At 44.3% G+C, this 16,184-nt stretch overlaps 1 protein-coding gene across 1 annotated transcript; it reads left to right on the forward strand.

Annotated features, from left to right (window-relative positions):
* Positions 1-6,650: 6,650 nt before the first annotated feature.
* Positions 6,651-15,144, forward strand: ipcef1 (interaction protein for cytohesin exchange factors 1). Its single transcript, XM_030719045.1, has 11 exons — positions 6,651-6,729; positions 7,481-7,534; positions 7,930-7,969; positions 8,442-8,611; positions 10,047-10,120; positions 10,223-10,294; positions 10,398-10,462; positions 11,896-12,020; positions 12,781-13,117; positions 13,393-13,583; positions 13,724-15,144. Exons 2-11 carry the CDS (start codon positions 7,511-7,513, stop codon positions 13,922-13,924), a joined length of 1,299 nt encoding a protein of 432 aa, XP_030574905.1. The 5' UTR covers positions 6,651-6,729; positions 7,481-7,510; the 3' UTR covers positions 13,925-15,144.
* Positions 15,145-16,184: the final 1,040 nt, after the last annotated feature.

Consider the following 16,184-nt stretch of genomic DNA (forward strand, 5'->3'; position numbering starts at 1 on the left):
TTGTAAGATTTGAATAGCGTTTTATTAAAAACTGCAGTTCATTTCAGTGAATTTTTGTATTGTCTTTATTTTACTGGTGCGTGTGGAGTGGCTGCTAATGTGTCACCATAATATGCATCTTCATAAGCAACATTATATACTTTAAACAGCATTGTTGTGTTATAAAAAACAGAAATGTTATTAAAAAGGCAGCTTTAAGCTTCCATCTTTATTCATTTGCACCCTCGGGCCGACTGCAGGACCGACCTGCAGAGCCGCCTCTTTCTAACCTGCTCTGACCTTTTAGGTGAGCCTGGCTTCTGTTTTTTACGCATGCGATGCAACACGATCGGTAACGTCAAGTTACCTTTTGTCTTCGTCAGATGGTGATGGTTATGCAACTGCTTCCCTCTTTGAGCTTTAAAGTGCAGCTGGGGGAGCATATGGTCGAAGCAGGTTTTCCACCCGGGGATCTCTTTCTGGCACATGTCGCCTTTTAAACATTTAAAGGGCAGGTTAGGATCAGCTTGCTTGATGGCTTTTGCCACTTTCATTGATTTTAATAAGTGATTTCCTGAGATTGATCACCAGCTTTCATCGTTCTGACAGCCACGAAGGATGCCCACCTCTCTGCCCGTGTTTTCCTCCGTGCACGTCTTCTTATCTCTCTTTCACTTGTTCTTCCTAAAGTCTCGCTCTGCCCGTGCTTGCTGAGCTGTAGTCGCCTGCGGTCCTCACTAATTTGCACTCTCTGAAAGGCTGTGGTCTGCCTAAGTACTACCTGCACTCTGTTTATCCCACTGCATAAGTTTGCTAACCACTAACATTTTTATGCCTACACATCACAGATGGTTACAAGAGAACGATGTGCTGAATTATTTCTAGTTTGTGCATGCTGCAAACACAGTCCTGCCTTTGTTAAATAATCTCAAACAGTGATGCTGTATTTTTGTTTTTCCTGTTCCTGACAATCATTAATTTTACTAAGCACATATTGTAGACGTAGCCACTATTCCTCAACACATGTATGATTTAGTGCTCTGCAAGAGAAAACTGCACAACTCTTCACAGCTGCCTACTTTAAGATAATCATGAAAGGAGAATCGATCAGGAATAGCAAAGAGCATCTCAGACTGAGGCTTTGAAAACACGCGCGTTAACATCACAAATCTGTATTTATCACAGGGATCCAACTGGCACTCTAGCAGTGACTTCCTCAACCGGTGAGTTCCTCTCCCTCTCTCTCCTGCACACGCGCACACACACACACACACGCACACACGCACACACACACACACACAGCTGGTCAAAGGTTTGTCAAGTTTCTGGGCAACCCCAGTTTTAGTTTTTGGCAAAGAGAAAGTGAAATACACCCAATTATTTTTATCTGAAATGATCATTTTGTGTGGCTCCCGGGTGGAGGGCCAGTATTCCCTCCCGGGTGGAGGGCCAGTATTCCCTCCCGGGTGGAGGGCCAGTATTCCCTTCCGGGTGGAGGGCCAGTATTCCCACTGTCCTGCTCCATGATGCAGCAGTCACATTTGTCTGGGGTGTACCTTGTTTCTCAGCCAGCAGGGTGGGACAGGTTTCAGCCCTTCTACAACTCTGAGTTGAATAAGTGGTTAAGACATAAATAGATGATAGTTTAGCCCTTTTCTCAGGGAAGCATCCATTTGCAGCAGTCACAGATTTGCAGCCCTTCGGTATTCTCACCTTTTAGTTTCTTTAGTTGCTCAGGAGAAATTTTACCCCGCGCTCTGCGAGGTGTGACCTGCAGTCTGGATCGGTTCGGTGGATCTTACGTACAGACGAGCTGCAGCACGATCCAGCGACTGTGCGGTCTGTACACAGTAAACCAGCTGACTCTAAATATTTCCAGCGTGTGCTTTGGGTCGTTGGCCTGTTGTCACTGGTTCATGATATCCTAAAAAAAAAAAAGAAAAACTTTGATCCTGAATAAATTTCCCACTCTCTCCACTAAAGCATTCCCACAGAGGGGACCTCTGCATGCCTCTATAAATATTCCTAATAATTAATGTCATTTATATAAAGAAAGTAAAGTGACCTGAAGCTTCTCAGCTGTAATGTACAAACAGTGTTAATGGTGTAAAATGACAGCAGGCTGTGGCTGTTTCAGGGTCAGTGGGTGACTTGCTTTCATAATCAGAGATGATGCAGGAGTATCTGCTAAAACCAAATGTAAACGAGACTAATAAACATCCTCTGCAGAAAGTTATGGTCATTTTTTATTTAGTAAACACGGTCTACTCACTCCCTGAAACATCTAAATGAATTTAGAGCTCATTATTAAACTGGGAGAGTATTTGTGGCCTTTTTTTAAACACGGTGGTCTCTCAGCACCTCCGTATCCAACATGTCCCACACAGCAATCTGTCCATCCACCCCCAAGATCCCCCACAGATCTTTAGAAATGTCACTGTTATGACGAATCCTAATTCTTCTCCGCTTCCAACTATAAATAACTCCGTCCCACTACGAAATATGATGACATATGAGGATCTGTCTCCTCATCATTTGCCCGTATATCTCCTCTTGTCTTGGACGCGGGGCCTGAGGAAGTGTGACTCCCCACATTAACACCCCAATAGATGACTAAACGCCTCGCACCCCCCCCACCCCGGTGGTTCTATTCTAAGAGCCGCACACACACACTGTGCATCCGGCTTATTGCACGCTCGATCAAAAACATTACTCACAATTAGGATATATAGACAGATGCTTTTGTAAAGCTCATAGATAAATAGTTGACTCATCGCTGGTGGCAGTTATGAACATGTGCTGCCGGTGCAGGGAATGGGATTTGATTGACAGTGGATTTAATCATGTGTCATATTAATTTTAGGCTGGTCAATCTGTAAAAACAGGACCGTTTTCTTTCTCGTGGTGAAGCACGGACATGTGACGGCGCATCAGAGTTCTCTTTGTCGTTTGTTTCACACCATTATAAATAAAGCACAACATGAAAAAAATCATTATTGTCATCTTTTTAGGAATTTAAGAGGAAGGAGAGCAAAAAGAAAATGCAGTTAAAGCGCAGAGACAGCAAACCCAATTCAGTTTTATTTCTATAACATCGAATCACAACAAACTGTCGCCTGAAGGCGCTTTGTATTGTAGGTAAAGACCCTGCAATAACACAGAGAAAACCCAACAGTCAAAACGAGCCCCTATGAGCAGCACTAGGAAGAAACCTCCAGCAGAACCAGGCTCAGGGAGGGGCAGGACCACAGAATAAACAGAGGTGAATGAAGAAGAAACAGTGCATCATATTAATCCATTTCATACCCTAAAGAAACGCTGGGTCAGTCCCAGCTGAGGGGAACTGGTCCAGCTCCTGTGGCTGGTCTCCACGTGGATCATCAGGAGCCCTCGCAGACCAACAGCAGCCCGTAAATGTCTCCTTTTGCTCAGCCCAATCAGAGGCAGTCAGACTGCAGCACAGATAAAGATAATGAGCAGTTATGAATAAGTATGTGTTGAAAAGTTCCAAAATCCACTGTGGTAATGGGAGATGGATTTGGTGTATGAAATAACTTTACTGTAAAGCTCTGCTTGACATCAGTGCATGTGGTGTGTTTCCAGTTATTAACGTGTTGGCGTTCCGTGTCTCTCGCTTGTTCTTACAGGTATAATCATCCACATTTACGATCCTGGTCCTTTTCCCAAGCTGTAAGTAAATAACAATCAGCTCCTCTCTGACAAAAATGCATCTGAATGTTGTGAGTTTGCTTCATCCATCGTGCAATGTGAGGAATGCCCTCGACAAAGAGGCGGTGAAAGTAGAGAGCCTCAATTATAGGCCCACTACACTGCACACAAAAATCAGAGTGCATGAGAAAGTCAACACTTGGAATATAACATTAAATTCAGTCACTTTCTTTTGTACAAAACTTGGTGAAGACATTTATGACTCCCTTTATGGATAAAGTGTATCCATCTTACACCATCAACAGGTTAATATTTTATTCTACTAAACTACTAAATATTAAACTAGCGCGCTCAAACAACTAAAATGGTACAGATCATACTTATTTAATAACAGCATGTCAGCGCTGTTATGTGCATTAGCTCAAAGTAGCGCAAAGCTGCAAACATGGCTTCAGTCTGCTGAATGCTGATCGTGCACCTACCAGCTTTGGCATATGTGGAAATGAAATAACTGCAGGGGTTAAGCGAGGATGCTGTGAAACCGTACACCACCCTACCACGAGTTACTGTCAATCCCTCAGTGGCACATACCACTCATGCAGCTCCACAGGGGTCAGAGGGATGGACGCAGCGAGCAGTGGCAGATGGACAAGTTGTTGTTGCACAAAAGAAAACCTTGAACTTGCTGTGAGCGCTGATGCAGGCACGCTGCAGAGGACGGTCTATACTGGCTTCTCTGTTAGGATTATTGGTGTTTATACGGGCGTATCTGTGGGACACCAAATTCTGATTTATGGTCATTCAGAGCAGCGAGATCAAAATTCAGGTCATGATCAGCTGGACGGTTACCAAAGCAGGCGAGGGGCTCACAGCACCACTAAACTGAACCTGATATCATTTCCAGCCACTGCACCCTTCCCCCTTTACACTGTGTGAGAGTCCCCGGGTAAATAATAGCTACTCTGTTTGACTCCCCCCCCCACTCACAGACACACACACAGAGTTTCTGGGTGGGGGCATTAAGTAAGTACCATGACCATTCTCAGCAGGGATCATGATGGGAGATGGAGTGCTACAATGGTGTGACCAATCTGCCCTCCCTTGAATCCTTGAGGCCTTTGACATGAATCGCAGGCCTGATTATCTCACTTCCACCACCACGCAGCTGAAATAAAATGCACCTTTAAATCACCCTCAAGTGGCAGGCTGAGACTTTCCCTTCATCGCAGAAATCATTCAGGGCGTTTGACTGAAATGTTGAAGGCTGCTGGGAGGTTCAGGGGCAGCTCGAGGAAGCTGCTCGATGCAGATGAGAATGATGATGATGATGATGATGATGATGATGATGGGGTGACGGGAGGCGAAGAGGAAGACGCAGCGTGTGAGAATGTGAGAGGCATAAAGGGAGGGGGCCTCTTCACAGTCACTTCAGACCACTCTCTACTATTCAATAGCAAGTGGAAAGAAATATGAGGCCCCTGTCTATTTAGGCTAAGTACAAATGGAGACTATAATAATGCAGGACTCAGGAATGTGTCTGCTGGCAGCACATCCACGCCTCTGCAGATACAGCTCAGGCAGCGATGTTATGGCTAAAAACGTGCTCCCACTGAGGCAGTAAAGGGTGTTGATAGGGAGGCCGCAGCTTCCCCCAGCAGTGAGTGGATGGGTGTAACATGAGCCGCTTATTTTTCTCATTTTCGTGCAGGCGGTCTGCGGTGATTTTTATCAACTTCTCTTAAAGCAATAAAAGAAAAAAGAAACGTGCTTTGTAACCATCGGCCTGGGACTTCCTCCATATTAGTCACGTGTGAAATGCAGCTTTTTCAGTAGTTGCCCTCACTGCGCTCCTCACACATGTTCACACATTTACTGAATGTTTGGTAGATCATACCGGAAGTTTAAGCAGTTATTTATTACGCAGGTAAATATTTGAAACAGGAGCTCTCAGTCCAGTCTAAATCTTACATATCTAATAGAATAACAGGTGGAGCAGGAATGTGCGTGCTGGATAAACAGCAGGCTTCCATTTCCAGTTAAACTGTTACACAGTTGGGTTTTAGCGACACCCTGTGGTCAGGTGTGGTAGCTGCGTCCTTGGAGAAAATATGAATTTTGACCGAATGTAAAGAATGATTGATGTGTGGGGAAAATACATGAAATCAGAAAACAAAAACGCCTGAGTTAAACCTGCATTAAAAAAAAAAAAAATCACAATCTTGGTGAGGTAGCTTTGAGGTTGGGTGGTGCTCTCGTTGAAGTGTGGAGGGTAACACCCAGAGAGCACCTGAGCTCACCTGAAACCAGCCGAGCTCTCTTTGGATTTCTTCCTTGGCTTCGTGTCTGTGGTCCTGACATGTTGGCCAAAGTTTGGTCAAACCTTGAGCGGAGCTTTCGGGCCAGACTGCTCTCTCTGAGGCTGTGGTGGCAGGTACGGTGCTGCTTTATCCCCCGGATACTTATTCAGCTACAGGACTGAACTATCTGTATTTAACATTTAAGAAAATGTGGGTTAAGCTTCCAAGAAAATAACACGTATTTACTGTAAAGAGCCCTTTTAAAATTATTTTTGAGTGTCATTTTCCTTTTTTATTGTAACGAGCAGCTTTTTACGATCGTCTGAATCATTTCAAGTAATTGAGGTAAAGACCGAAACTCATCATCACGCGTCATTTCTAAAATAAGCTTTTTCCTGATTTTAGATAGAAAACTGTATCCTACACAGTTTAACTTAAGAACATTATTAAGTATTATTAGGTATATTTACTAAAGTATATTTAATTGACTTTAACTTCACAGAATACTTGTGTAATCTGCAGATGGGTTTGCTCAGACTGGATAAATATTACGTATGCTTCCTGACATGTGCAAAAGAGAAAAGTCCAAGAGGAAGTCAGTTACTAAAGAGAAGCAGGCAGCCACTCAGTCGGGTTTGGGCTGTGGTTTGTGTGCTGATAAGCATTTACCTCTCTGACACCCGGAAAACAAAGCGATGCTGCATGTGTGCCGTGCAGAGCTTCTAGTAATGACTGTCAGAGGCACAGAGGATACTTAGATGTTTGTGGAGTTTTAAAGAACCAGGTACGAGTCTCTCTTGTTTCTCTGGTGGATGCTGGCAGGTTGTGGCTGAGCTGCTGCAGGGCTCTGGAGCCTGTGAGCAGCTTCACCACCTGAAGTCTTATTTTTCTTTGGTCGCGGAGTCTAAAAATGTCTGCGGGTGGCACATTTCCGAGCTGTTACGCACAGCGTACAGATTATCATCCTCTCTAAATTTGCACCCTGTGTGGCAGCAGCATGATGAGATGGTTAGTTGTGTGTCTGCGACGTGCTTTCTCTCTGCTGCTTCACAAAAAAAGGAACGCAACACAGGAAGTTAGTCAACAAAGACAGCTTGGATTTCTCAATGTCACCGTTCGTTTATGAGGTTCTGCAAACTGAAAAGTGTTTTTGGGATTCTGTGTTGGTAAAAAGCATTTTGGGGGGGGGGGGGGGGGGGGGGGCTTTGAGACCTCTGCCTACTGGCTGTGAGTCACAGATTGTATGAACCTGCTGACCCTGACCACTGTGACACTTGGCTGTGAGTCAGTGCTGGTGATGAGTGTGAACTTTTTTAGTTGTAAACCCTTTTTCTTACGACTTCTGCTTCTGCAGAACTTCTGCTCTTTCTAGCCCCCCCCACAAAAAAAAGCACAAAACAGCAGATTGAGAAACATCATCTCTGCTGTACCCATGACGCCACATCCTTTTGTCACTCCTGTTCTGCTCATTTACCTCAGGGTATTATCAGCCTGCACATCTGTGAATAAGCTGCTCCTCTGGTTTCTTTCTACAGGCCGCCTTCCCCATATCTGTGACTCCTTCTATGGCTGCCGATGACTACAACCCTGTAAGCAGTTCTTTATTTTAAGTGACATTTACTCGCTCTCTCTCTCTTTAATGGATTAAAACTTCTGCTTCCTCTATTTAACAATGACCGGTTTAAAGATATGTAGCATACACCCAGGGTTTATGCACCACGGGTGGATTTTCCTTTTGTCTGATCCACGAGGGGGCAAAGAGCGCTAACAAGAAAAGGAGACCAATGAGAAGCAAGTCCCGGATGATGCTGTTAGGAGGTGTTAGTCTGCATGTAGAAAGAGAGAGAAATTCATGTGACAGTCGGTGTGAAAACAGGATGTTTCAGACAGCCTCTTCTCAGTCGTGGGGTTTCAAACTACTTAGTTGCTCCTCACGCCTCTTCCCTCGTACTCTTTGACCTCCCCTTCTGCTCTCCTCTCAAAGGTCTCCCTCCGACACAAATCCAAGAAGAAGAGCCGAGGAGGTGAGTCCTGTCTTATCGCTTTGTCAATTATGGGCCCACAGCTGTAATCTGAAACTGTGGTGGGCGTGTGTGAAGTGCAGTTAGTGTGTACAGAGGGATATTGGACAACATGAGTTACTTTCACTTCACTTCTTTTACTTCTTGGCATCGTGTGGCTGTGTCTTTGGCTTCTTCTGAGAACATAATTTGTATGTTACTGTCTCTGCTGACTGACTCATATCTGGAACAGGTAGGATGAAGGTAGAATTGACTGTTTCATGAGCTTGCTCATTGGTTTTGTTATATTTAGAGGCCCGTTTGGTTATCGACCAAACGCCGTGACATATTTGAAATGGAAATGTTTTGGTCTTTTGTGTGAAGATGTTGGAGTCTGCAGCTGCTTCCCGGCTCTGATTGGATTTAGCTGTGACAAAGAGAGAGTGGACATTGTCTACGCGCACTGAAATACGCTTGTTTTCTTTATCTGTTTAAGGCAATGGTACAATGAGCAGAAGACGGATCTCAGTCAAAGAGCTCGGTCAGCCAGACCACCAGGGCTGGCTGTACAGGAAGAAGGAGAGCAAAGGCTTCCTGGGTATGAAATGGAAGAAGTTTTGGTTTGTGCTGAAGAAGACTGCTCTCTACTGGTACACCAACCAGCTGGTGAGTAAAACACCCTTTCGCCAGAAGACTCATTTGTGATCGTGTCTTTGATTGTGGCTACTATTCAGAGTGCAGGCAGCAAATGTAGTTACACAATTCCCGAGTGATACAAAGTTACAAAGTCTGTTTCTCTATCAGTTGCACGCTTCTGCAACATTCTTAATCTTTATCTTGTAAGTTTATACAATATAATGTGATGATGAGAGGAAAATTAAAGAAGCTGTTAAAGTTTTCCACCTCTTTCTTTTGGTTTTCCACCGTTCTTGGAATATTTTCTTTGGCATGTTTCTCCTCCTGTTGATGGTTCCCTTTTAAATGATGAGCTTCTTTAAATTTGTTCATTTCCACAAAAACGATGAAAAGCTCAAAACCAACAGCGGTATATGCAGGTCTATGAACACATACTTCCTAATTAAAAAAGGTTCAAACTGATGGATCCTCTCAAAAAAAACTAAAAATACAGTCATCAGTGCAGTCAGCTGGGGCTGTCATTGGCTGAGTGCTGTGGTGAGTACCTACAGCAGGATGGACACAAAATGACTGAAGGTCCAGTGATTGTGTTATTGTTAGTCTTTGGACACAATAAGCTGTTCCAGGTCACACCACCTGTTCATTAAATGTTAGCCTGTTGTAGCTTTGATGTCATTTGTTGGCAGTATGTTGACAAACAAACACACTGACAGACATATTTCATTTCAGTCTGAATCCATAAAACTTCTTAACTCACTGGTTAGGTTTAGATTTGTACAAATACTCTGCAAAATAATACAAAATATTGAGATGCTGTTAGGAAGAATGTTTTCAGTCCTATGCAGTGATTTTATGTATCAATTTTATTTATATAGCACCAAATCACAACAGTCGCCTCGAGGTGCTCTATATTGTAGGTAAAGCCCCTACAATAATACACAGAAAACCCAACAGTCAGCATGACCCCCTATGAGCAGCACTTGGTGACAGTGGGAAGGAAAAACTCCCTCTAACAGGAGGAAACAGGACTTTAGCTGTTCTTTGCTACAGCAGCAAACGTGGAGCACCACTAAATTTGAATACAGATTTAATAGCACACCATACATTTAACACTTAGTGAGTCACACATGTTGGGCGCTCAGACCTACGAGGGAGTCATACTGGTTTCTTCCACAGCTGTCTCCTCACCAGCCTGTCACTGCAGGACCCACGGAGCACTGTCATTACACTTCCTGAATGTGACAGTGTCTGTAATAGCCCCTCTGGTCCTGCTACACACATTCGTAATCTACGTGTTTGATTTCCTGGCACGATAACTTGAGTCAGGCCTGCTGTACGTCACCGTCATTCAATGGGAGGAAATTAAAAAAGAAGCCTGTTGCAATTCAGAGGCAGCTGTCAGTGTGGGGAAGTGGTTAGAAAGCTGTGTTTTAATGCTCACTGTTGTTCAATCTGTGTGTTGCAGGCAGAAAAAGCTGAAGGCTACATAGACCTCACAAACTTTATGGTTGACAGAGCCATCGAGTGCAAGAAGAAATAGTGAGTGTAACCTGTGAAGTTGCACAGAGTTGAGTTCACAGTTATTAATCACAGTAGAAATGTCTGCCTCACCTCCCTGTTCATCTACTTTTCCTCACTCAGTGCATTCAAAGCCTGCCACCCGCAAGTTATGATGTTTTATTTTGCTGCCGAGAGCTACGAGGAAATGAATTTGTAAGTCCTATAGAAGTACAACACTGTTTGTAAATGAATACATTTTTAATGCATTCTAAGCTTGTATCAGTTGTGATGAAGTTGAATGATTTCTTTGTTGTAGGTGGGTGAATAAGCTCGGTCTCGCCTCGATTCAGTATGAGCCAGCAGAAGGGAACGCTCCAGCCGGTGAGCTCCTGCTCCTGTCTCTGTCGCTAAATGAAGACTTGGTGTTTCCAGGATGTCACTGTTTTAATGGGGCTGGGCTCCCAGCAGCTCTGAATTGAATAAGCAGAGGAAAATCTTTTTTGATTGTTCCACAGCTCTTGAGTGCTTTGAAAGACCCCCACACTGTGGGCAGACTGGCATCAAATGTATGGGTCCCACACTAAGCAGAGAGAGGCCCGTTGTGGGCCCACAGTATGCCCAGTCTAAATGTGAGCTGTCCTCCCACACTGGGTGGTTGTGGCTCAGGAGGCAGAGCGGGTCATATACAAACTGGAAGATTAGCGGTTCGAACCCTGGCTGCTCCAGTTTGCATGCCAAGATACTGAAACCCGAGTTGCTCCTGATGCAGTCAGAGTGTGAATGAGACGTGTTCTATAAAACTCATAAATACAGCTCTATAAGATCCACTCCATTTACCAGTTACACTGCAGTCACACCAGTACCAGGTCCACAGTGGGCTGCCCAAACAGGCCCCACACTACAGGGCCCACATGGTGCAATACCACCTCCAACTGGTGTAGAGTGGGGACCACTTTTGACCGCTGTCTTATTCCTGACTAAGCTCAAACCAGAGCTCTTTGGCCTGATTGTTAAAACATATAAAGTACACCACACTGTGGGTCCACTTGTCCTCAAAGAAAAAAAAACTCCCCAAATCCCATCAAACACATGAGTGTGTTAGAAAGTCAAATATGGCCTGATATCGTTCACTTTCTGAGTTCTTTTGCAGTATATCAATAAGGTCCCATTGAACTTCCATTTTACTGACGTTTTGAATCAGTCGCCTTCTCTCAGCCTCATGTTTCTGACAGTGTAATAAAACATGTCCTATGGTTGCATCTTCTCCATGATAGCCTCATTTCCCCGTGGTGTTTCCTTATAAATAATGTGCCAGCAAACATGTCCATGAGGAGCCCACAGTAGGTATGTGTGGGACTGTGTGGGCAGGCCAAACGCACACTTATCTTACATGCTCCCCAAGTAGGTGTGTCAACACTGAGCCCACAGCAGTTTTGCCCTATGGGGTCCCTATATGGGTTTTATGTGGCCAACACCACTGAGAGTTCCCCACTCGGGGGCCCCAAAAGAGCAAAACTGCTGTGGGGTCCACATGGACGAGCCTACATGGGCCCCACATGGGTTTTCTGTGGGCAAGCTCACAGTTGGCCTGCCCACAGAAAACCCATATGGGAGCCTCAAAGTGCAAATCTGCTGTGGGGTCTGTGTGGGCTCTTGGGGCTCTCATAAGATAAATGTTGGTTTGCCCCCCTCCCACAGTTCACACCCAGCTACCCACTGTGGGTGACCGTGGGCATGTTTTCTGGGTTAATGCATGTTTCAGGTTATGAATTTTTGCTTCTTGTGTGTCTCCCTGCACAAACATGGATGTTCAGAGTGTTACAGTGAAGCCAGTGATCACGAAGAAGCTGAAACCACAGAGATACCCCCCCCACCATACTCCGAACAGACCCTGCGGGACTCTGTGGATGCCCCCGGCCCACCTGGTAGCACACATCAGGTCAGTAATGTTTCTGGCTGGATACACATCCGCTCCTAAGAGTGAACATTTATTCATTTATTTAAATGTAAGTTCATTTTGAATTTGATGCCAGCAGCACTGTATGACCACAGGCACAGTCTGTCCTCAATAACACTGCATGGGCTCAAGAGCATTTTATGTTTCCAGTGAACACAGTTTGTCATTATTACATAGGAATGCAAGCTAAAACATCCAGGATGTGCAGCATGCACATCTGTGAATGCATCAGGAAGCCTGGACAGGTTTTCGAGCAGCATGTGCTGCTCTTTCAGGACAGGCCTTGCTCATTTCAGCAAGAAGATGCCCACCTACCTTTAGCACATTAGCATGAGTCTGTAAAAAGTGAAATCATGGTGCTAACTGGCCTGAATGCAGACTTAGACACGTTCAAAACGTTGCTGCTAAACATGAGTAGTAAAGTTTTTTTGCTTTCACAGTTGAAACATTTGGTTCCCACGAGCTCAGTGTTGGTTAAAAAATGGTGATGCAACTCAGTGGGTAAACGTGCACAGACCAGACATTTCTGAAACATGTTGCTGCCATCAAATTCAAAATGAGCTCATAATTTCAGATTCTAAAAGTCTCAATTCTAACGTCTTTTTGCCTTTTTTAATATTCGGTTTAGTTTTAAAGGCAAACTACATATTTCTTTCCAAATAAATAAAATTAGGTGCTTAGCAAAATGTGATGAATTGATGGTGGAAAAAAGACTCTTAACTGAAGTGCATTTGTATTTCAGGGGACCCTTCCTCCTCCTTACTCCTCTGCAGCCCCCAGCGAAGCTAACGGTTCGCTCTCCTCACCTGTCAGCACGATGACATCTCAGAGCTCCGCCTCCTCACTCACCAAGCAAAGACAGTCCTGGTTGGACTTGGTCTCACATGCATCTCCTGCTGCTGCTGGGGAAACCGCAGTAGTGTGCTCAGCCCAGGTCCACTTACATCAGTGTCCACAGGAGGAGACCGCAGAGGCTGCGAGGCTGGCTACCCGGGACTCCTCGGAAACTGGGTCTAATGAGGAAGTAGCTTCAGCAGAAGGGGAGGAACAGAGGGGTGTTACAGGGATGCAAAATGAAGGTGAATGTTTAACATACTTAGTTTCATTTTAGGCAAAGTAGATCACTTTTTTCTGCTGCTGTAAGAAGCTGATCGCGTTTCCTGTTTCTCACAACTTTAATGAGCATCAGTTATGAGCAGAATATATAACTGATGTGCTTATTTCTTTCCTGAGCTTTTCATCTGTGACCAGGCAAATGCCTGCGTATCATTTAAATTCATTTTGCAGGCATTTGCTCTGTGGAGCTGCTGCATTTGGTGTAATGATGATGATGGAGGGTATTATCCTGTTGCAGGCAAGCATGAGAACAGCTCAGATGAGATGGAGAAGCTGTATATACATCTGAAAGAGGCCAGCCTCTCGCCAATAGGAGAACGTAAACCATCCACCAAAAAGGAATTCAGGACCTCCTTCATAAGGCGCTGCAAAAACCAGGCTGTCAATGATAAGCTCCACCTTATCAGGGCACTCAACAGCACATTAAAGGTGCAGGATCTGACTCTTTATAAAACAACTGAAGGCTTTTTCTTAGTTTGTGAACAGCAAAAGAACACAGCTGGCTACATATGCTTTATGCATATACGAGTTTTAACTATTTTCTTTACCCCTCTCCTTTTCTGGCCCAGGCAAAAGAGTCGGACTTGCAGGCAATAGAACAGATCCTGTCGGACCGAGAGCTTACCTCACACAAGTTCAGAGAGTGGAAGGAGGCCAACGTGCCTTTGGTGCAGGAGATCTGCGTCAAACAGGACCAGCAGGTGGCGTCAGAGGCCGCAAAGGCTGAAGCGTCGGTCGTCGCTGCTCCTGTGGTAGAGACCAGTTTATGAAGACTCTTCATGACTTTTTATGGACTCGAAGGACCTCACAGTCACAAACTTTGAATACACACACACACACACACACACACACACACACTGCTGTCAGTTGTACGTTTGAGACCTCTGTTTATATTCAAGAAGTTGGATGAATGAACTGTTTTTAGTTCCATATGACGAGCGGCACACATTAAAATGTGAAATGTGTCTTAGTATTACTTCTAATGTTTAATTTGTAGGTGTAGCAAATTTTCCAGCTGTTGGTTTTAATGTTACGATTCTGTGAGCCTGTGCATAAACTGTTTATTCAGAGTGATGGAGCGCATGGAAACGATGGCTGCATTGATCTCTGCGTGGAAACACTCGTGTTTACCTTTTAGCTACTTTGATTCATCTGTAGTGAATTTTAATGTTTTTAAACTATTTGCAGTCAGTTATTGGTGCCGTGCACCATCAGTGCCTGTTACACGTGTTTTACAGAAGCTTTCTGAATGGTTTGTGTATGTTGTTGTTGTTGTTGTTGTTGCCCTAGAAATACTAAATGTTTATGAGGAAGCCTTTCCTGACTGAACACTAGGGCCTCCACTAACAGAATAAATGTTGGTCTCAAATCACATTTTCTTTTCTAAAAGTCAAAAGTGTCAGATTGATGTTACTGTAATGGGATTTAGTGCTGAGGCTGAGCATCGCCTCATTTTTGTAGGAGATCCTTTAATCTTCTACACCAAAACAAACTTTTTTAAATGAATTCAGCTACACTGGTTATTATTTTATCCATTTCTGACCATGAACATTAACAGTATGAGACACAATTATATCTAAAATGTGATAGACTTTATACTAACTGATATCTGTACATACAGTCTGTTGAAGTTAAATATGTAGGGGGATGTAGCAGTATTAATTTTCATGATTGGGGATAACTCTCAGGAAAGCTGCCCTAGAACCATACAACCAATCCAAGAAGCCCAGTGTGAGTGAGATGAATGGATGCTTATGAATTCATTCAGACAGTTATTATGTAACTGCACAGGAAGTCCAGGCACCTGAACAGAAACAGGGGCCTTGATTTTTGACAGCATCCACACACAGGCATTTTTCCCCTCGTGTTTCATCTGTCCTAAGGTTAAAAAAAATATAACTGTAAATAACTGTAAATGGATCAGTGATGTAATCTGGTCTAAAAGTGTTTGTTTGTAAACAGGGAAATAAAGTATTCCCAGAAGAGTGAACATTCCCAGCTGCCTTTATATTACCCGTCCCGCAGAGGGGGGGTGAGGTGTTGTTTTGGCATGTGTGTCTGTTTGTTGACAACATTACAGTAAAACTGTGAGTCTGAGTCATACCAAATATGCATGAAAGATGACCAGTGGCCCCCAGATCACCTTGTTCAATTTTTGCCATAATTGGGTCAAAATCAGAGGTTTTTTGAAAATCGTAGCATAACTCAAGAACGACGTCACCTACGGTGTTCAAATTTGCATCATAGATGCAGCTACTGAAAATCTTGGATGAACTCCAATTTTCGTGACCTTGACCTCAAGGTAAAGGTCAAAGGAAAATTATGGGCAGAGACAGTGGCACGTTTGTGAGACGAACAACGTTCAAATTAGCCAAAATGTCTGCCGAGGGCGGGGTTTGTTGTGTCCAGCAGCATCACCATAGATAACTGCATGCTTTACAAGTTTCATGATGCCCTGCGTTTTAAAAAAAATCTTCTTCTTTCCACTGCTCCCTTTAGGGGGCGCCACAGCAGATCATCTGCCTTCATCTCACCCTATCCCTAGGATCCTTGTCTCTCAAACTAACCCCCTGCATGTCCTCCTTCATCCATACATGTTCGCTGAGGTCTTACTCTTTTCCTCCTGCCTGCCAGCTCCATCTTCAACATCCTTTCTCCAACATATCCACAATCCCTCCTCTGCACATGTCCAAACCATCTCAGCCTCGGCTCTCTTTGTCTCCTAACTGCTCGGCCTGAACTCCCTCTGATGTACTCATTTCTAATCCTGTCGCTCCTCATGTCACCCAATTAAAATTTTAACATTTAGCCTCCTTTTTGTCAGAGCCACCGTCTCCAAATCATCCGTCACAGCAGGTCTCACTACCTTCTGCTCACCTCGACACTCATCTCCACCCATGGGTCACCTTTCCTGCACTGTCTGTTGCTTTGGATGGTGGACCTCTGCTCCACCTGCTCCCTGCTCTCACTACAGATCACAGACTCCTGCCTGACCTCATCTGTCACCCTTGGCACCCAGTCATCTTCCAT

Source organism: Archocentrus centrarchus, chromosome 22, assembly GCF_007364275.1.
Source record: "Archocentrus centrarchus isolate MPI-CPG fArcCen1 chromosome 22, fArcCen1, whole genome shotgun sequence".
Lineage (NCBI taxonomy): Eukaryota > Metazoa > Chordata > Actinopteri > Cichliformes > Cichlidae > Archocentrus > Archocentrus centrarchus.